Below are 22,814 nucleotides of genomic sequence, written 5' to 3' on the forward strand. Positions count from 1 at the left end.
CTATGTTACCAACTGAATGCGTTGATGATGAGGGTGAACTGGATTGAAATCCCCTCAAGCTCCCTGAAGCCTTTGTTCACAGCCAGAGCTGTGAACAAAGGAACATTGGAATGTTGGAGCTCCGGGCTTATAACAGCCATTATAAGCCCAGAGCACTCCAATGTTTTCAATGGAGCTTCCAACGTTCCAATGTTCTAATTCTGATTATGGTTCTTTAGAATGTTCTGATTCTGATATAGAACTGGAGGTAAATATTTTAACGATCACTGATGTGTCTTCGTTTGTGCTACTAAGCAGCAGAAGAGGAAGGTTTTGTAAAATTCGAGCTATTGCCTTAGCACAACTGTAACTGTGCAGTCATGTTTTTCTGTCAATGTTAATAAATTCCTAAAGGAAGTCTGTGATGTTTTTGAGTCTCTTTTCCACATCTTTGCTCCGGAGATGAGAAATTGTTGATTAACTTGCTCGGCTGAAATGTTTACATTTGTGTTACAAGCAAAGGTTGTATTCTTCCGTTCTCAGTCTTCGAGTACCTATATCAGAGGTCTCTAACCTCTTCTGTAATAAGAGCTACTTGTGTTCAATGAAACTCCTCCCAAGCTACTAACAATATTAGAAATGTAGTAGTAACCACATCGTACAAGGTTGCATTAGTGGCAACCATATGTGTGCTTACTAGAAGTGATCACCTCCATGATTCAGGCATGGCTGCCTGCAGTTTTGAAAAAAAAATTTGTCAATGTGGAATATCACTACATGGGTAATACCTAAAATCCATTGCTGCAATGCCCTGGCACCAATAGAATAACATTAGTAAGAGTCTCCCCTAAGTGTTGGCTTTTTATCACTAAAATATCTGCTTAAAATATATTTTGAGAATTCAATAGTTTTTCGCCAAACATCAAATTATGAATTCTGACAGTCTTCAAATTTGGTATTCATATAATTCAAATTCGCAAAAGCATCTAATGTAGTTCACTGGGCTACACACAGATGAGATACTTACAGGTAGCTGTAGAGCTACCAGTAACTCATGAGCTACTCCTTGGAGAAGCATGAATAATATGCTCTCTTTGTTCTACCGTGTCACACCCAGTCTGCAGAGCTGTTTAGAAAATACTGTAAAAGTGTGCCTTGCATTTATATTTTATAAACTGGGTTGTAAACAAGCAGAAAGAAGATGGAGACGGGACTACAATGAAACTTCTAAAGAGATGTGGAAAAATAAGGTCATGATGTATAAGAGTCAGATTAATAAATCTAAGGCAGAGCACTACGCTTCTGTGATTTGCAATTCCACCAACAATTCTAGGAGCATTTTTAATATACTTAACAGTGTTACTAATCCTGAGTGCTCCAGAAACGCTATTGTCCCCTCCCAAGATCTTTGCGACAATCTTGCTGTATTCTTTAAGGATAAAATTGACCGTATCCTTAAGGACTTGAACACTCCAGATCGTACTCCGTCCTTAGACACAGGATCAGGGCCTCTCACGGCATGGGCGTCTGGCCCGGCCATGACCACAATAGATTTCTTATGTGAGTTCCCGCCCCTGACATATGAGGCCTTTTCAAAGCTAGCCAGAGGGATTTCCTCTGGGTCTCCTCTGGATCCTGTTCCTCCTAAAATTTGGAAGGAATTCGAGGGAGAATTATTCCCTGCACTCCATCGTATATGTAACCAGTCTCTGGTGACTGGTAGTGTCCCAGCTCAATGGAAGCGGGCATTAGTCTCTCCCTTGCTAAAAAAGCCCTCCTTGGACCCAGACTGCTCGAAAAATTTGAGGCCCATTTCCCTGTTACCCTTCCCAGCTAAGATCGTCGAGCGTTTGGTCAGTAACACTCTGTCTAAACACCTGGAATGTCAACAACTACTGGATAGGGATCAATTCGGCTTCCGGCCTGCTCACAGCACCGAAACAGCTTTAATCACCGCTATGGACGAGCTTCAAAGGCGGGCAGACAGAAGTCAGGCAGCGTTTTTGATCCTGCTTGATATGTCTGTCGCCTTTGATACGGTGAATCATAAGATTCTGCTTTGTCGGCTGTCCGAGGCAGGAGTGAGAGGAACAGCGCTGCAATGGTTCCAATCATTCCTGCAGGATAGGCAGCAGGCAGTATCCATGCCCCTTTTCAGTCAGCCTTTTCATTAATATCACATGGGGTACCCCAGGGCTCGGCAATTAGCCCGATTCTTTTTAATCTGTATCTTAGACCGTTGATCTCTCTGATTAAAAGCTTTAATATCAGGATTGCCAACTATGCTGATGACACGCAGTTGATCCTCTCCTTAGAAGGGGAGGATTCTACATCTGTGGAGATGTTCCACAACTGCCTGCGTGTCACGTCTCAGTGGCTAAAGGACAACTCCCTCCAATTTAATGATGGGAAGACGGAGGTGCTCTTTAGCGCCGGAACTAAGATCTCCCGGCCATTCCCAGACAACTTTTGGCCCCCGGTAAGTGGGTCCAAAGTAAGACCTGTGAAATCAGTCCGCAATCTTGGGGTCATGATGGACCAAAGGCTTAGTATGGAGACGCACGTGCAAAAGACGTCCGCCTGCTCCTTTGCCATTCTTCGATCCTTGGACAAAGTTTTGCCTCTCCTACCTATCCATACTCGTGCCCAAGTGGTTAGGTGTACCATCCTCAGCAGGTTGGACTATTGTAATGCCCTCCTGCTTAGCTCTCCTGGTTTTTTGCTGGACAGGCTCCAGAGGGTCCAATCTGCGGCGGCCAAGTTGGCCTTAGGGCTTCCGAGAAGATCTCATGGACCGTCTGCCCTGAGCAAACTTCACTGGCTGCCGATCAGACAGAGGATACAATTCAAGGCCCTCTGCATAGTCTTCAGGGCTCTTCGTGGATCTGGCCCTGCCCCTTTGCAATCAAAGTTTGCCTGGTATTCTCCAGCCCGACTTCGATCCTCAGACGCTGGGCTGGTAGTGGTCCCCAGATTCAGGAAGGTCCGAGCTGGAGGGAGATCCTTTGAAGTGGCAGACGCCATACTTTGGGATACTCTCCCGGTTGAGATTAGACACATCACTGAACTCCTGCCTTTTAGAAAAATGATTAAAACCTGGCTATTCCCCAGGGTAACTGCTTGAAGCTCGCACTCCTTGTGGTCCTCTTTCCGCCTCATCAGATCTTATCAGCGCCAGGATGCCTGCAATGGTGACAGCTGCGCTTTATAAGTTTGTTAAATAAATAATAATTAAATAAATAAATATATATTGAGGTTGCTACAGTATGGTTAGCTGGGGGACACCCTAGTTGAAAAATCTGTGATTAATACATAAATAATATCTATGTTGTTACTAAACACTTTCAGACTTCGTATACCGTGTGTGCAGGTTTTCTTTAAAAAATTCAAAATGAGGTCAGGCAATGAAGGAGAGGAGGTGGGAAGTAAGGGTGGAATGGATGTGGAAGTAGTTTATGGCAATTTCAAATGTAAGAGCCATTTCCTATTACATCAGAATGGCTGGGTCTAGATATCATCCCAAACTGTTACCACCTATCAGAAGGCAGTCTTGCATTTTGTATACAATATGTTAAAAGGAGGTCATGCAGTACAACTCAGTTATCTATTCACTCTACTTAAGTACTGTACCAGTTATCCAGTGACGCAAAATGCAGACTTTGGCACCTGCAGGCGAGGTAGGATAACCACCTCACTTCATGTCACCACAACACTATTTCCTAAACTGAGCATTGCGCTGACACTCTAATGTGTTCTGGAATTTCTCGTCATTGCTTCCTTTGACATACTTAAGGCCAGCCCACTAGATGGGAACATCAGCACCGGACTGCAAAAAGTGTCTGTGATGACATGAAGCGAAGCCTACAGAAGGTGACTATGCATTAATGCTGGTACTCTGCTTACCTCACTGATAACATATGTGAGTAAATTCTTTATTGCTCGGTTAATTAAAACCATTACAATGTATAACATTCTGTGACATTTAAAACAACTTTTAAGGAATGGGGAAGGGATAATAAGTAGCAAAAGGGAAGGGGAAGAGAATTTAAAAAACGAGGATAAAAACTATGTTACAAAAAGGCTGCCACTGGTTCCAGTGAGCTTTGCTGGAGCACAAAATTGTCATTCAAACAGTGTTCTTAGGTCTCGACGAGGGTCGATTCGATGGCTGTAGGCCTCGTTTTTTTCACAAAGCTGTCCAGAAATTTTACTGATCGGCAGATCAGTCGTGGGTCCACTGAACATAGAATCTGGACTATCGCGGATCGACAGGTGCGGACTCCTTGCTCGTTGAGTTTGTCTTTCAGCCAGAGTCTCCAACCTTGATACATGGGTGGACAGATACAGACTATGTGCATAATGTCTTGTTTACCTGCACCACAAAGATCGCATTCCGTTGTTTCTTGCGGTCTCCATTTAGGTTGATCTAGTTTTGTGGGCAAGATGCCCATCCGTAAATGGAGGAATTTACATTTAAGTGTCAGCGAGAATGCGGTGTCTAGGTAAACTGCTGGAGCGAGCCTTGTGTATGATTTAATAGTCATCCAGGCGTGGGTTCGGGTGCTAAAAGTTATTTTGTCAGTAAGAAACGAGTGTTATATAGAATACCTAATTTACAGGAAAGTCGAAATTCCTGCCCCATTGTGGCTGCCATTGGATACATGACCTTTGACTAAAAGTAACCCAGGCTAAAGCAGACCCATAGTTTAGTTTTCTGTGGTGTTTTTACTGTTTTAATGTTTGAAGTGTTGCACAAATACTTTACACATTGCCTTTAAGTTAAGCTTGACTGCTCCTTGCCAAGCTACCGGAGGATTGAGCACAGATTAATTTGGGGTTCGCTTGTGCCTTACCCTGACTATAATTATGGTTTCTGCTTGACCAGGGCTCACACCCCAATCAACCAACAACCCAGTTTCTAACAGTAGGCCTGAAGGCATGTTTTACACTATCATTGAAAGAGATAGCACAAAAGATGCTGGAGTACACTAATGACATTTGACTTACAGGCCCTGAGTACATTTTGCAAGCTATACTAGGAACTTGCAGGTAAAGTTAAATATACTTATTGGGAATATGCCAATTCACCATATTTAAGGCGCCCAAACACGTTATCATCGGTTATCAGGGTTAAACTGCACAGATTTCAAACACCAGGAAAAATTTAGGGTCCAGCAAAAGACAAAAAATTTGGAGAGCCATGCAGAAAAGACAGATTTCCACCAACCTCGGCCAGCATATCGGACACAGCTTCTATGATGACTGTGGCATCTCTCTCTCTCTCTCTCTCTCTCATAGTGTCAGTGCAAGTTGATACATGCTTAGAACAATATGCATGCTGCATGTAGTACAGCAATAATGGGGTAATGGGATGATGGTGTACGACATAGGTGGTAGTGTGGGGAGAATGCATTGGAACTGGTGCTGTATGTGATCTACTGCGTAGGTTATAATGCATCTTGACATTTTTTTTCAGTTGAAGTTTGTATAAATATAATAATGTTACAGGTGTAAAGCAGCTCTTCATGACTGCGGCAACTTTCTACTACTGCCCTTTAATCCCAATTTGTGGGTCCTCAAAATAAGTGTTCTGATTTATAGCACTGTGCAAAAAAATGCATATGCATGGTACTCCTCAACTCTCCCTCTGCCTAACCACCGGCCTAGTCACTTTCAAAAAGGACATAAAACTCCTGAAAAACCCTCAACCATACTGAAGTACTCCCCACCAGGATACAAATGATTATTTCTTTTTTTCTGGATTTTTATATAGTGCAAACTCGACCCAAAGGTATCAAGGTGCAGATTTATGATGCCCTTGCGCCTCCTTGCGCCGCAATTGCGTCACTAAATGTGACGCAACGGCGGCGCAAACAATGCGCCCTATTTACAATGTGACGTATCTAAGAGATGCGTCACGTTGGAAAGCCCTGCACCATAAGGAGGCGTTCCTGCGGAGGGGGGGGGGCGTTCCTGCGCAGGAACGCCTCCTAAAAGTGGCTGAGTGATATCTATGAGATTTCACTCAGTCACTTTCTACGTCAATTCCTTACGCCTGCTTGAAGCAGGCGTAAGGGTGACGCACAATGCATAGAATAGGTGGCTCCTGTGCATTGCAGGAGTCATGTCGCACTTGCGACATGACTCCTGCAATGCGCCGCCCGTACGCCGAGAGATGCGTCACGCATCCTCACTGCCTTGCACCATGGTGCGCCGCATCATAAATGCGGCGCACCATGGGTGGCGGAGCAGTGGCGCACCGTGGCGCATGTTAACTGGCGCATCCCTGGGGATGCGCCAGTTAACATAAATCTGCCCCCAAGTATCAGAGCGCTTTACATGAGCACCAGTTACGGTACACATTATTTATGTGACGCCACCATCTTAATCCATGCTTGAACTGTGTAGGACAACCTTTGAACAACTGCAGCAATTGTATTGGTCCCATCTACACACGCACATGCCTGGATTCAACCATTGTAACTCGCTGTACCCTTGTATCCTACTACTTTTGTAAGGCGTTCTGATGCCTTCGGGCCATGTCAGTTCTATATAAAATTGCCAAAAAAAAGTTTTAAAAAATGTAAAACAGTGATCAGCATTCTGATGCATTCTGTATGCTCCGAGATTTTTAAATGAGCGCCGGCACTCTATCATACATGCCAATATACCCGATTCAGGCGGGAGACTACCGATTTTTCAAACCAAAAATGGCTTTATTTTAACTGTCTCCCGCCTAAAATTGCATTTTCTACAATAGAAGTCAAAGGGGAATTTTCATTCTCCCGATTTTTTATTGTAAATCTCCCACGTCCCTGTCCTATAATGTTGGCATGTATGCTCTATAAAAGCGAGCTGAAAACGAAATTTATGTGGTGCAATACAAACAAAAGAAATACGTAAACGAAATGGCTCGAGAGCCTGGGTAATGGCAGATTAAATCTTGTCGGAAGGACGTGCAAAGTCACAGTTGTTCTACTTTTCCTTCTGTCCCCTACTTAACAAACACACAGCAAGTTCCCGGGCACCAACAAGCAAGTACAACGGCAGCGTGTACGCTCTACAAAACAACTCGCTCACAAAGGAAACCTGATCTTTCTTTTGCTGAATGGTGTTGCATAAAGAATGTCACTTCGCCTTTAAGGCGCGAGGACCCGCAGTCTTAAACGTGCCATTGGACGAGAACACAAGAGAAGAACGCTGCGATTGGTGTCCGTCGCGGTGATGTCACGCGACCGGACTACTGGGCACAAGAAGGATCGTAGAGTGGTTAGGAATATGAATTTAGGGAACTGGCTGTCCTCGGAAATCCATCTCACTGCACTGGGAGCACAGTTCTATTTTTATAACTTGGGTCAACTCCCTCAGACACATGGAGATGGGAGAGAAGAGTCGAGGCCGGGCCAGAGCACATTGTGTCTCACCCGTGCCATCTTGGTACGGCCTGTCTGGCCCCGCCCACGCCCCTGCCCTATATATTTCGGCTGCAGCCGCTCCTCCCTCACAACCAGTCAAGCTGAGCTTAGTCTTGTGGCAGTGGAGTATACTCCCAGCATCTCCTTTACAAATGGGCCCTGTTGCCTAGCGTCTGCTCTCCCGAGCCGAGTGCCAACTGAAGTCGCTGCTGCACGGTGCCAAGAAGAAACAACTTACAACATCTGGCCTTAAGGTGAGGATGACGTCACGCGGTAGCTCGGTCGGCAGTTCATGCACTTGTTGAGTGGGGTGCATGTAGATTACATGTCATAGTGTTCATGCATTTTAACAAGGTGTGTAAAGCCTCCTTGTTTGGCATGCCGGATTATTGCATGCATGGAAGGGATCTATCCATCTCACGCAGTTGCTGCTGTAGTCCACTGACCATCACGTAGATGAGTCTATACCTTGTATTTCGCTTTTTTTTCTTTTCTTTTTTTTACCTTCTGAATTTCGCGTTTCTGCTCTAAAGCGAAAGTTGCTTCTTCTTGTCGTATATCACCGACCTCGACCCGAAATAAAGACCTTCCACTTACTCAAGCACGTGGCTTTTTTTTTTAACAACTGTCAACACCTTGTCATGTGACCCAAAGTCAAGCTGCAAGCACCAAATGGCGAATGCAGAAAACTGTCAATGGTATTAAAGTGGTATTTTAAAAATGTAATCGAAAATCCAATTTAACCATAAGTTACGAGTTTTCTTTACATTTCTAAAAAGTAAAGTCCACATTTGTAAAGCGCACAATCACCCGTAAGGGTCTCTAGGCGCAGGGGGCCGTCGGGAAGATTAAGCGAGCTATTGCCCAGAGTCACATGGTGCTGGGCTGACCTGCCGCCGGAGCCGGGGATCGAACCGTGGTCCCCAGATTCCAGCGTCAGTCGCCCTGGCCGCGGCGCCACACCTCTTCCACTAAGCTGGTATCTACCCCCATTTAGAAATTACAGTTTATTAAATGGAATAGGGTTACTCCAATGGTATGGGAGCAGCTGTCCTTGCAGTAGTGAAAAAACTAATTTGAGTTATTCACTAACTACCAGGCTATTTAAAGTGGTGGCATTCTTGGGGATTGGAATCTCTGCTAGTGAGCGAGTGGCTTAGTTGGTGTTTGTAGCCGCAGTGGTCTTTGATCGTAATGTAGTTACCATGCCTGGTGTGATAGAGGGTGCTCGTTATGACCCTGTTAAGTGGTGCAGTATGTGTTTGTGGAATGGCTGTTCATGTTAGTACGAGTCTTTTTAGTGACTCTCCACCAAGATGGTGGAGGCACAGGTAGTTGATAGCTATTGATGTGTTCGAAGCTTCTTGTGGGTACCATGGTGGTGATTCACTATCATGCTCGTGTAGTTAGCTGTTGGTTATAGTCGAAGGGTTTCATAGTCACCGTGCTGGTGGTGATTGACAGTTATACCAGTCTTAATTATATTCAGTGGCATGAGTTCCTTTGGTGGGTGGGAGTACTTGGTGCAACTTGCCTATAATCATCGGTTCTACATCCGTGGCCATGAATTGCTTATCTTCTTTACTTGTTTATCTAACACTTGAGCTGTCGGCACAGAAGGGGGTCGAACCCCGCGTTCTACGAGTTGTTAAAGGGGCCATGTACAGAGTGATGTCAATGGATCTGAAAACCCTGCAGATCCATCAAACAAAGGAAACTTCTGGAAGCCATGCTGTTTTTTTGTTGATTTCTTCTGTAAGAAGTATATTTAGGTATTTCTCTGCGTGGTCCCCTTTTAATAATATCGGGGGGCAGAGCACCGTTCATTGCTTCGATGATGAGCAAACATATAGATGGCGGTGAAGATGGTTTATCAGCCCCTCGAGAAAGGAGGAGGTGCCCCCGCCCTCCTCCAGAGCTGGTTCGGACTGGTTTGCAACCGGTACCGCTGTTGCTAAGAGGCGCTCTGTCAAATGCAGGGTAAAACGAGTGTTGAGAACATATTTCAATATCTGCGTTTGGTTTGTTAACGGGATTATATTTGCCGGCAGACATAGTTGGGCTTTGAGGTGTAAACAGCTATTCAATGATAGATGGAAATGTGTGTTGCGCGTACTGCATTACAAAAGCCATGGATTTTGATAGCTGATCTGTCGTGTGTGGGATTTTTTTTGTGCTTTTTATTTTCCCACCCTCACGTAACTGAGTGCAGACGCTGCTTCAGTTTCTCTTCACCTCCGTTGTTGTACACAATCTCTTCTAGTATGTTCATGGCTTCTAACAGCCACCCGCGGAAAAGGCTATTCTGTGGTGGGTTTTTTTGTTCAAGTTTATTTTTACGTTTTTTTATTTCACAACAATGGAGAGGACAATCCATCCCTTCAGTGTACAAGTGGGAATTGTTACAGCTCCTTGTGAACACCTAATGGTGCAGGGGTGCTCAACATAACTTGCTATGAATAGGCAAGGCATGTTGGACTATACCACATTGGTGTGTGTTTTCGGCCACTTACAAGAGTGTGGAATCTGTAAATCAGGAGCAAGAAGATTAAGTGCCTCGGGCAGGGACCGGCCAGTGTTCATCATTGAGGGCTGCCTGCAGGCCAAATATTCTGCATAGATTATTAATCCCCACTTATATATAGTGCACGTCATCAGAATCTTGTATGAAAGATGACTTGTGCACGCAAAGTGGACATCTCAGATATAGGAGTTTCAGACACTCACTGAGACCAACTACCCATGTACGCACATTATATGCACTGAAGCATTTCGCTGGAGCCACCATGCCATGGTGAGAGTCTGAAGTTAGAAATGGCGCAAGAGATGCCTCGGGGTGAGTGATCTCTATGTATCCGAGACAAAAATATTAGACGAAACTCTAGGGTTCCTTAACCAGCTCCACCACTTAAGTGGCCAAGGGTTAAGTACACAACGACAAAAATAAGTGGCATGTGCAGTACACTGCACTACACAAATCTCAAGTCATGCCAAATACAAGTAAATCGTTCAGAAGTATCTAGAAGCATGACTCAGTGGAATCGGATTTGATAACACCACGAGAGATTGAGTAGAGTCTGGTTTAAGGCAGTCTGATCCATGTTTGTAGAACCAATAGTTTCAAATTAGAGAGCTCACAAATCTAGTTGTCGGGATGCATTCGTGGTTTTCTTCTTTTAGGCAATACCAGTTAAAATGGTGCATTAAACTACGGGGCAATTATTCACACACTGGAACAAATTACACTGCTGACAGGCAAGTTGATTAAAAATGCAAAAAAAAAACTCCTAGAGTGACATCCTTTATGTGACTAGAGACCTTTTTGTAATTCTAATAATTACGATCAATGCACTTCTAATGTAAGAGCTAATACTGAAGCTCATAACAACAATGTGGTGCTACAGACTCCAAGACCTTGTGTCCTTTATTCCCCAGGTCTGTTTTGTGTCCATATCTTGAAACGCACAATTCTTTTGTGGTGAGGGGGGGGGTAAACAACAAAGCAGGGAGACACCAAGGATGGGTAATATTTGCAGTGCACTTATCAAAAGCCAAGCTACTTGTAACCTTGTAGCCATCAATTATTCTCTTTGCCTGTCAAATGGCAGAGTTATCTTAAATGGTACCTAAAATAGACACTAAATGCAAACGCCCAAATCAAGCACTGGCAATACCAATGCCCCTGGCTTGCCTATAATACTGCTGCCACATAGTTGTGTGGTTATTCCGTGTATCCCCAATTGCGAGCAACCAGAATGCTTAGCCTCTGTCTCTACAACACCATGGGGGGGGGGGGGTAATTAAACAATTAATGCATCCATGGTATGCTGTGGGTGGTAGTATGGATCTGAACAGGCTTTTATCTGTAGTTGGATGCTAAAACTTGAAGCTTAATTACAAGTGCACGTCTTCTACATGGGCTTAAACACCTGCATACATATGTCTGTTGTATCCCTGTCAAATCCCCTGGGATCCCAAACTAAAAGGAATGTGGTTGTTCAGTGTGGACCTTTGAACTCCAATCTGTTATTCTGAGAACTCAAGAGAAAATAACTATTCAGACACTAACTGAACTTGAGGGGGGCTAATTGCAGATTGTGGTCTGGCCAAACTAAACCTATTGTCTCAGATTAGTGGAAAAGCCCAATTAAATTGCCCTAAAGCCTCTTTGCAAACCACACACCGTGCTCAGTCAAATTCTTTGCATTGATTTTGCCCTATTTAATGCTAAAGACACAGATGGCATCGGTCATCAGCCACCAAGAGTAGTTTTGTGTTTGCAACTGGTAGTTGGAACTGGATTGAATCCGTTTTTAGTTTAAAACTAATAAAGGCATTTCGGCTAGAAATGCTGTACGTATCCACATTAAAATATCTACAGTGGCTCAAAGTGTAGCATAAACAAGCCAATGTTTGCTGTTTGTGAGTGGGGATGGAAGACACTTCATACATTAATATTTGAAGCTATTTTTAATTTGGTATGGGGTGTAATAAAGAAGATGGATGTGAAGGATTAGCCAACCTCCTTATGGCCAGAGGGTATGTTTGTAGAGTAATTGCCAAGCGTGGATGGGAAACTAGTGTTTTCCATTAATTTCCAAGGAAATTAAGTACCCGGAGTTTAATGTTGCTCATGGAGGATTAGGTTTAGCTACTAGATTGTTCAGAGCCAAGCCTGCCGAGAGGTTCATGTGCAGTGTGTAAGGATTTCATGTAAGTAAAGTGTTGTACGTTGATGCAGACAGATGACAGGATACTTCAGGTTGATTACATATAGATTTAATGTAGGACACAGCTGAGTACAAGACCTCGCCAGCTGACCAGACCACCAACTGACACCCATGGAATTCTCCAGGTGGAAGTCAGAACATACAAAGGCATTGTGGTAGACAGGGAATGAGAGAACACTAAGAAAGGACTAAGACAGTTGGGTTGGTCCTTTTATAGCTTTACAGGTAAATACATGGTCGTTTTTGCCTGATTCCATCCAACCTCATGATGGTGTTGTGACCTAGTTTGCTCTAGGGAAGTTAAATACCTTTTCCGGTGGTGAGTGAGACTGGCTTAAACTGTTGCAGTAGCCTAACTTGCTATGTGCTTGTGCAGGTGGTAGTGTTTTAACAGTACTTAATGGGGTGGGAGGGGGAATTATGCTAGCCATCTAGTATCCGGTACGTGGGAGCAGTGGCTGTTATGCTTCTGGGGTAATGTTGATGGACTGGGTAAAAGCTGGAAAGGATTTTGGGCATCATATAAATGCTATAAGAGATGCAGCCTAGTGATAGACAGAAGGCTTGACTGAAACTAGTGAGACACCGTCCAGCTAGGAAGTTAGTGATGAGAGAAGATTTCGAAGCAAATAAATATTCATATGAAAGGTAGAACCAAGGTGATGCATTGCAGGTGACACGAAGTGTGAGAATGGCATTCTAAAGAGCTAATGGGAGGAAGAGGGTAGACTACATTAGTAGGGCTACCTAAAGTTGTATTCTTGACAGTTATACAGTGCTTCGAAGCTCGATTGTTGGGCAAATGGGTTATGGGAAACGAGAGGGCGAGGTCGAATTTTGCAGAGCTGATGAAGCTGGGAAATTAACCGGATCTAAAAGACTAGTTGGAAATGGGACGAGAGAGACATAATTCAAGATGAGTGTCGAGGATTTGTCACGCTATGGCTTGAAAGGGTCAGTATAATACACTCGGATGCGGCTACCAGGTAATGCACCGACGCCTGGTTGTCTCTCACCATCCTCACAGCAATACGTAATGCAGCCTCTCCGGAGTTCACCCCACCTGGGATGGCTGCACGTTTGAACCTGTCTGACTGCTGGTCTGCCTAAGCGTGAGCTGGCAGCGTGCCATGCGCCACGTTCAGCACCCAGCGTGGTGACCTCATTCCGCCCCACGCTCGGCGGCTCCACGTCACCATTCGCCCGCCATGCAGTCGAGCTGTGGGCAGTATTTCTTACCACCCACGCTCATTGCTAATCCCTAGAGTTAATGAAACTTTCCACACGATCAACTCTTAAAGTCGAGTCACTTCCTGTAACCGCCTATTGCGCAGATACGCTTGAATAATTTGTGTTACTGGGTCAGATGCCACACCCAGTGTTCTCCACATATTAGACCAATGCCACTCTATATTAGAACATCCGGATTTCACCCTAGTGAGCTGAGCTCCGGTGTGGGTGGGTGTTTGTTTTTCCTTTTTTTTTCTTTTTTTTTTTTTTAGTCGTTCGCAGCTCGCATTAGTTGCTCCAATTAGTTGGCATTTCGGTTATGGGGAGCCGTATGTCCCATCACGGCGGGTTTACCTACACACAGGTCGGAGTGGGCCTTTGCCAACTTTCACCTTAAGTGAAGAGGCGGAGTCTCGTAGCTTGGGTGGGTGTACTTCAATAGTAGATGCACCCACGACCTGGAGCATCCAGCAGCTGTGCAGCCGATCAACGGTGCTAGGATGCAAACAGCTGCTGTTCAGCCGCGAGCACACACTAAAATACACACTACATCATCTCCAGAGGATGAGGCGGGTCGAGTGTCACTTATGCGGTCAGCTCAACTCCAACTGCTGAGTCAACTATGAAATGGTAAACCCCTATGTTACCTGACCCTAAATGGCCGCTCTATAGTTCTGGTTATCACAGCTGTCAGTCTGTGAGCATAACGTTGGTCCACGAGGGCTGTTACAGATTTGTCATGTGTCTATACACAATGTATTAGATTATGATTAATCTTGGTTTCCTGGTAATACTTAACATATTGGCGACAGGTTGTTATAGAGGAGCTCGACACTGCCTGTCTATATTGGTTATGTGGTGAAGAGTGGTTTTACTAGAGCCTGATCCGGGTACTGGAGCGAGATAGTGCCGTTCGCTTGGAGGCTTTCTTCAGACGCTTTCAAACTTTTCACAAAATGTAAACATGTTGTAGGAAACATGTAGTTAAAGGACTATGCCTGAAAGTACCTTTTTATTTCTTCTGCGAACCTGAACGAATACTATTGCAACTGGTTATTCCATGCCAATGTCTCTTTGCTGTTGCTAGGGAAATGATGGCCTATCCCAACTGGTTAGTGCATTTATAGAGTTCATAAAAACACTTGCATTTTTGTACAAGCTTTTCCGTGCACTTACTAGTGTGCTAAATTAAATTCTGCCATTTTAAGAAGTGATACTTATTGCGTCCTTAGAAAGACTGAAAGCTTGAAGGTTCCTTGAGGGCTGACCTCGTTGTCTGTGTAGTAGGTACTCTGCTTGCCATGTGGTCTCCTAGATTTGGAGTCCTTTATATGCCACTTCTTGAGGCCACATAGGGGGCTGGTATATCTACATTTGTGGTCCCACTCGATGTCTTGGGCTGTATCGGATGATGACATCTGACTACCCACTGAATCAAAACTGGATGGGTTTAGTGGCAAAATCCATTAACACTCCATCCTCTCAAAAGAGAAGGGGGTTCTCTTATACTCTTCCAAAGAGAATAACCAATCTTTTGCACCACAATGTAACTTTTTACCAAGTATTCTGGAAATTATAAAGTGCAATCTGTTTCACGTGAGCAGACCAATTTTGGTTTTCGTGGTTGACTTGTAACCACATTCGTTGGTCACCTGTAGGGTTGGTTCGCTTGTGACAAGTAGGCATCTTTTGCCGTGCGTTAGACACATTTTCAAGTACAGTGAGTAACCGATTAAGTGAGCTATTGGGAAAAACTAGGTAGGCAGAAAAGTGCGGTCCTGAATGGGGCCCACAGCTCTCTTGCAGGTCCTATATTAAGGCTTGAGGCAGCCGCATGAGCGGTCCTTGACTGAGGATGGAAGATATTGTGTGAAGGAGTATTTTAAGACCCACGCCAGGTGTTTATCTGAATGCAAAGTCCAGGTGTCGGTTCACTAAGCCATGACTTGGCACCCTTCTGTACCAGAGTGCATTTTCCCAGCAGCTGCACACATAGCCCAAAATAAATGGAAAGAATGCCTCCAGCTCGGACCCTTGCTGACCTCCAGTATCCTCTGCCAAAATAGAACAGGACTGCCCACGACCATGCTTGTTACATAAGGCGTGAGAAATTCTATTTCTGACTTTTTAACTCCCATACCCCCTTTTCAGCCCATGTACTAACTTTCTAATGTCAGGTTTAAAGAAACCAGACCCCCCTCAGAAGCACTTAGCATAGTTTCTCACCACGATTTGCTCTCCCGAGCAGGGCCCCCACCCCGTTGGCAGTAAGAAATGCTGATCTGAGTGTGTAAGCTGAAATCCCTTTGGGCACAGTATTATTCAGGAAAGAAGTAATTATTAAACTTAAGTCTTAACATGGCATTTATTTTTATTTTTCAGAAACATCTTAGTAACTTTTAAGAACAGCAAGCAAAATGGCATCTATCCCATCCAGCGGCTCGCTCGTTGCAACCCACGACTACTACAGAAGTGAGTCCTCTGCATGCTCCATGGTGGGTGTTTGGTGGGGCGGGGGTGTCAGAAGCACATAACAGTCCTTGGTGCATTCAGACATTAATATGGATTTACTTAAGGGTGACCTGTTCCATAAACTCATAGTTGTTTCAAATGCACTTGGGTAGGACTGCTCGGAAAGTGGGTGGTGGATGGAGTAGGTCATGCCTGGTCCTTCATGTTGGGTATATGCCCTGCCTGCCATGCATTCTATTCTGCAGCACTACTGCACTATCCAAGCCACAGATGTCTGTAAATTCCCTCCTCTCCTCCACCCATTGCTTTCATAACCTCACTCTGCGACTTTTTGTTGGCTGACTCATCACTTATGTACATCTTTTTGCTTTATTGTGTGGTTTTTTTTTAACTTTCTTTGTCTATAGGACGTCTGGGCTCTACTTCCAGTAACAGCTCCTGTGGTAGTGTTGAGTACTCTGGGGAAGTTATCCCTCACCACCCAGGTAAGCACTGCTTCATGTTAGCATCTAACCCTACTTAATCGAGATGTTTTTAATTTCAGGTGGGGAGGGGTGTTGGACATGAGGTATCTTTCAATCCATTGCAAACCAAACCTCAACTGACTTTGCCAGGCGATTTGGAGTCCATCATAGTTACATTTTATAGTGTATGTATTTTATTTTTAACCGAGGAGTTCAGTGCCAAATTAACAAAACTCTATTGCTCTTGCCAAACTGAAACCGCTAGAGGGTTTAGTGGTGCGAAAAACTGAAAGACAGGAAGTACAAATTGCAAAAGGTTTCGTTTGGTAAGAGTGCAGATGGGCTCCATGTCCGGGGTGCGGGAATATAAAGATGATGTTTGCTTTTCTAATGCATATGGAATGTATCCCGATTCCTAAAATATTAAAAAGGGGCTATTGTACATAATTCTACCTATAATAGTCTGATCTAGTACATATATTTTTTTTCGGCCTCCTGCTGAGCTGAGTTCCACTTATTTCTATTGTGTTCTGTATTGCAGGTCTCCCCAAAGCGGATCCTGGTCACTGGTGGGCTAGCTTCTTCTTCGGAAAACCAACCCATCCGGCCATGACAACTGTGTCGGAGACCCCAGAGAAGTAAGTTGGACTGGATCATGATTTGTTTTACTTTCGGAGAGGATCAGAGGGTGCCCCATAAAGAAGGGCTGTGACTTCCACCTTCCTAGTGGAGTGGTAATAACTTACCAGTAGTTCTAGGACCCACTAATGTGAAGTTTCATCTTCAAGACCTCTTTAAAATCCGAGGACATGGTAAAGATGTAAAGTGAAGGCAATTAGTTCAAATAACATTATCATTCACCTTGGTTCATGGTTTGTATTCATATTCACAGATTCGGGGGGCGGAATGGCAAGTATGCTATATATAAAGACTTGTTAATATAGCCTAGTACAAACCTAGCTGTAAAGCAACAGCACTATGTTGCTGTTGCCATAATTTGCCATTCGCTAGGGTTCTAGGCAAGTTCACCCCATGCATAGAAAATAAGTTAAGTTGCCCACTATGATGGCATTAGCATATGACCAGAAGGGGTGATGGGCATTCTGCTTTCCTTTTCCCTCCACTCGAGTATTGGGAGTGGTATGTCTGCTGGGTGTGAAGGAGATAGATCTTTTATGTAGTCAGCCTCTATTTAAGTGGATAATGATTACCATAATATGCTGACCTAATTTAACCGATTATGTAAATGCACATATCACTGACCTGTTGTAGTTCTATTTGTTCCCAAGAAAAGGGAGAGGTGTTCTTGGGTAGAATGTTAAACAACTTAAGCGGTAGGCATCTCCCTGGTAAAGTGTGGAAAGACAGCACTTTGAGGTTTCGCCTAGACTTTTAAGACAGACGCTACTTTATGCTGGGTGCCCAAATTAATTAGTTTGAAGGATGATTACCAGACGTCTGCATTTTGCCACTTTTCTCAGAAGTTTGGATAGAAGACCACTTGCCTGGGGATGTATCCGGTCTTAGGATTCACCCTATGTTTAAAACACAAGCTGGTTTTTAAGAAAAGTGCTTCTGCCACCGCTGCGCATATGCAGTGTAGAAATGGGACCCACTTACATAAGCAGCTTGTTGCTTTCCTTCTTTGAAAAAGTTAGTCAGTAAGTTAGCAGTACTCAGTTTGTTCTTGGGTGAAGTTTATCACATTCATTTTCTTCAAGAACATGAAGCTAATGAAATGGGGTGAATTTAACTAACCATTTTAGTGCCCTTCTTACTGTTCTTTGTATCAAGATTTTAGCCTCATGTTATCTCCAGCTCTCTAATTCTAGCTGCGCTCACTGCTTTGAGGTCCCAGTTTACAGGCAGTTCCCAGAGTGGTGGAGAGTGTGCACAGTATGCATTTTGGGTCTGGAGTGTTGGAGCCCACTTATCAATAAGATCCTTTGTGTTGCTTCTTTGTAATTTCATGTCTAGTAACCTCTCTTTCTTTCCTTTCAGTTCAGGAACATTCCGGGTGACCAATGGCGTGATCACGTGTGGTCTGGCTCAAGAGGTGATGAGGAAGCGCCACGCCAGTGAGCCCAGTAAACCATCTGGGCCACCGGTGTGAACGGGCCCCGGCGTATGTCCCCGCCGGTGTCTGGTTGCCTGCTTCCAAGAAGAACGCTAGGAGACAGCGCCCATTGTCCATTCCCTCCCCTTCTTCCCTTCCCCCCCCTCCCATACCCCACTCCCGCCCCAAACCCCTCCCTTTTGTCTTATTTTCATGGCTGCTGACATGTAGAAGTAGTTTTTATCATGATGAAAATCCCCACCGTTATTTGTTTTTTACCATTTTAAATAACTTGAACATGTTATATTTTTTTTTCTACTCTGGCCTGTGTGGCCTTGTGCTTTATACTTGTTGAAAACTAATAAAAATGTAAGCAGCCACATGTTTGCAGTGTGTGATCTTCCACGTGCCCCACACCAGTACGCATGAGCTGATCTGATGGTCTACAGTCTATTTTATACGAAGATGGCCATATTGGCTGACCACTACCCTGTGCTCTGACTCAATGTTGTGTTTGACATCAGTGTATAGCTTTTCCTGAGTGAGTCAAGCTCACCTGCCCCCCCCCCCCCCGCAACACTTGTGTATAAAAGCACTGTGGATCCTATTTTTAATATACACACCCAAATTGTGTAGAAGTTGACAGCCCACATAGCCCTGAATAAACATCACCTTACAATAAAAACCGGACTGATCCACCTTTTGCCCATACTATTTTCTGCATTGATCAACAACCTCCACAACAGTTTGCCCATGGATTGCCCACTATTTCACAGCCTCATCCCAGGTGGATCGGTATCTGGTAAAGCCACTCGCTAGTTAAAACCTATAGTGACCTTATTAAAATGAAATACAAGGAGCCTGGTTTTGGGACGCATGATAAAATGAGAAAGTTGGGGCCGAATTCCACTCCAAAATGTGTAAGGGCACTGTCAAAACATAACCACTATTGCTCATCAAGGGTACCATAGAATTAACTTATCTTTCCTACTTCTCTGCTTTCCTCAGTCACAGCCACCTTCACCATAGTACTGTCCTATCCTGGATATGCCCAAGACATACACCCTTTAGTATTTTTGAAACTGGAGAATTCAATTTAACTGGTATGCAGCTCCTTCACATCCCAATCTGGATTTGAATTGCAACACACAACCTATTCTTATAGGGGTCGCTGGTAGCAAGACTTCTCACCATTTTTAAAGCAATGTATACTGCTCATCGAAGTAATCCTATTGGGTGCCCAACACTTAACATATCCACCACTCTGGACCATTGCATGAGACGTTGTCCTACTTTCTGTGCCCTTACCATCCAGATAACAAAATGTGGATCTTGATTCCTGTGAGAACAAGTATAAGAGGAGTCCTCCAAGTAGGTGCCTGCATGTTGTCACATGCACTTCCTGATGGCTAAAGTCAGCAGTAGCTACGATCGACCATCAGACGCAGGGGGTCACTGTGACTCCACCCCCAGGTCTTGCAGTTTGGTAGGCAAAGCGCTGCTCGGGACAGCCTGAAAATGCCGGCTCTATGGAGAGGAATGACCCTCTCAAGCAGCCAGGGTTAGACATGGCCATTTGGAAGGGACTAGGCTACTGGAAATATCTCTGATGCAGTAGTGATCAATTCTCTAAACTTTGGTATTGTTCCCTGCCCCAACACACCCCTTTCGGGTACATCCCAGAAACGTATACTGTAGCTGCGGTTTTTACTAGCCGCAGATGGCTACTGAATGTTTGAGAGGTAGCAAGTGATGGCTTGAGTGCATGTTCAACAGTGGCATGAGGGTACCGGTTACTGTAACAGTGCAGCAGACCAGAAATAATTGCTCTCCTTTCCTCCAGGGTGATTGGCTCATTCAGAGATCACTGCACCATGTGTACACCAGTGAGTGTGGTGCCATGGTCGCGCTCTTTGGCGGAGTAATTATATTTAGCTTCCTTTAGTTTCTGCCCATGTTTTCATTACAACTTTTGGCCTAGGTTCCTCAGCACAACTAGGAAGACACTGCAATGTTACAGTAAAGTGGTGCGGGGCAGTGGAGCTCTGCTGGTCTCTTCTACAAGTAGCTTTGTTTCCTTCTTGGGGAGAGTTTACCCGTTCTGTAAGATGGGTGATGCAGGGGTTTATTTACCGTGGACAATGGATGGAAGTGATCTTCCAAGGTGTGTGGGAATGGAGCCAGCTGCATTGTACCGCAGGCCATGCTAACTGCAGCCTTCTAACACACACGCACAAGGTGATGGGGGGGATGCTTGCAATAAGTGAACACTGGCAGTTGAATGGGGTAGCTGTGCAACCCATCGTTATTTTGCTCCCCATGCCGTCTGTTTGGATTCAGCCATATGCAATTCAGTTTTGAACCTGTTCCTCATGTGTGCAGTCCAGCCTGTCCTGCCAAGCCAGGACCTCCCTGAACCAGAACACAAGCTACCCAGGACTGGTTTCACCCTAGTTATGGGTGCATCTGTTGGCTACAGTTTGGTACCAGTGACCCGTGCCTCTTATGGATGTACATAAAAGGTGAGTGGATGCTGCATGCAATGGCACTGGCAATTGCATGGGGTAGTTGTCCAACCCATTATTTTGCTCACCATTCCTCTTTTGTTTGGAACCAGCCATATGCTTATCAGTCTTAACACAGTTCTCTTAACAGTATGGCCCGAACTCCCATGAGGAACAGGGTCAATACTGATTTGCATATGGCTGGGTCCCATCTGAGGTGGCACTGTGTGCAAAAAAGCAATGAATTGGGATGCAGCCCTAGGCGATTGTCAATGGCTGAGATTAATGGAAGTATTCCATCCATTATCGTGTTTTTTGAGTTTCCAAAGCAAGTTTTGCAGGGCATCTTCGCATCCATCTTTATTTGGGGGGTATGTTGGAGTGGCTGAGGCAGCAGCCTACCATCAAGGCAACCTGAGTGAGTTTTAGTCCGCTGCAGAACTGACCCCTCCACTTCACACCCACCACAAGGAGGACAAGCAATGTGCTGCTATAAGTCCTTTAAAGCAGCAGCACACAAGCCCTTTGCTGGAATAGACCCTTTGGGCTGTGTCTTCAACTGCAGCACTGTATAGGCATGCATCGCCTTTTGTGTGTTATTCAGCTGTTGACAGGAGCTGGAGGCCACTTCATTTATTTCTGCAAAAGGAGACTGCAGATCCGCTGTTGATGCCACCCAAGCTCCAACGCTCAGGTCTTATCTTCCTTTGTATGCATGGGTTTGTCTCTGGTGTACCTTGGTTCCACTTCACCCCCTCGCATTCAACATCCACCGCCTTCTCATGTTCATTAATGTTTACAGGTTCAGGCTGGTGGGTATCTGGTGTAATTTAATGGCTTTGCTTTCCTTGCATGTGTCATCTAAGCAGAGCTTCATGCGTTGTCTTACTCAATACTACTGCTTTTTGCCCCAATACATTTAGTTTTTTGCGTTTTGGTAGGAAATTGCCCTCATTTTTATTCAAAACTACAAGTTTCGGTGCTTTCCACAATGTGCATTCGCCCCAACCAACAACAACAAAACACACAAGGTGATGGACGGAATGTTGCACATTGGCAAAACATTCACGCTAGTCACAGATCTGGGTTTAATCCATTGTTATTTTGCTCACCACGCCACCCCAGTTCAGACATGGCCATATGCAAATCAGTCTTGACCCTGTGCCTCATGGGAACAGTCCAGCCCGAACTGCCAATCCATGTCTTCCCTGGAATGGAATGGTATGGTGCACATTTCCAAAACATTCATCCCCAGTCACAGATCTGGGTTTAAAGAAAACCGTGCTTACAGACTAAATAAGACATACTGTGTAACAACAGAAGTGAAAAGGGCCAGTCCTCATGTGCAACATTCCGTCCATCTTGTGTGTTTTGCTGTTCGCCCTATGTGGGAAGGGTATGCCCAGACGTGGGTCCCGTGCTCACTACGCCACTCGAGTCAAGCTATCCTGGCTCATGATGGCTGATAGCCAGAAACCGGTCCTAGGATGCTTGATTCCGGTTCAGAGAAGACATGGTTTGGCAGTTCGGGCTGGACTTTTCCCATGAGGCACAGGGTCAAGGCTGATTTGCATATGGCCATGTCTGAACTGGGGTGGCATGGTGAGCAAAATAACGATGGATTAAACCCAGATCTGTGACTGGGGGTGAATGTTTTGCCAATGTGCAACATTCCATCCATCATCTTGTTTGTTTTGCTGTCCAACCAACAACAAAGCATCCTTAAAATCCAATCCATACAGACAGCACACCCAAATGCACAGCCATGTACTGATAACACTGTGATGAAAGGATGGACCGAGGGAAGGTCTGAAGGATGGTTGCTGTATTGCCAATCCTGTTTAGCCCCTTTGAGGAGGAAATAAGTGAGTTGGAGAAAGGAGTAGATTGTCAACACCCCTTCACTCATTGGCTTCTCTGTGGAGATACCCATTGTACTTGGCTGTGGTATACTTCGGCCTTCC

The 22,814-nt window shown here is 44.7% G+C and overlaps 1 protein-coding gene across 1 annotated transcript; it reads left to right on the top strand.

The window, feature by feature from the left end:
- The first annotated feature begins 7,481 nt into the window (after window positions 1-7,481).
- On the top strand, window positions 7,482-18,726 carry PPDPF (pancreatic progenitor cell differentiation and proliferation factor). Its single transcript, XM_078651642.1, has 5 exons — window positions 7,482-7,648; window positions 15,737-15,826; window positions 16,234-16,311; window positions 16,832-16,928; window positions 18,292-18,726. The coding sequence occupies exons 2-5, from the start codon at window positions 15,772-15,774 to the stop codon at window positions 18,401-18,403; spliced, it is 342 nt and encodes a 113-aa protein (XP_078507768.1). The 5' UTR covers window positions 7,482-7,648; window positions 15,737-15,771; the 3' UTR covers window positions 18,404-18,726.
- Window positions 18,727-22,814: the final 4,088 nt, after the last annotated feature.

This window comes from Lissotriton helveticus, chromosome 7 (assembly GCF_964261635.1).
Source record: "Lissotriton helveticus chromosome 7, aLisHel1.1, whole genome shotgun sequence".
Classification (NCBI taxonomy): Eukaryota; Metazoa; Chordata; class Amphibia; order Caudata; family Salamandridae; genus Lissotriton; species Lissotriton helveticus.

Excerpts from the sequence above, each read along its gene's own strand:
- PPDPF (XM_078651642.1), top strand. The coding sequence starts at position 15,772 with ATGGCATCTATCCCATCCAGCGGCTCGCTCGTTGCAACCCACGACTAC. Across the intron at positions 16,312-16,831 it reads AGTTATCCCTCACCACCCAG|GTCTCCCCAAAGCGGATCCT; the intron begins GTAAGCACTGCT and ends TCTGTATTGCAG. Across the intron at positions 16,929-18,291 it reads GTGTCGGAGACCCCAGAGAA|TTCAGGAACATTCCGGGTGA; the intron begins GTAAGTTGGACT and ends CTTTCCTTTCAG.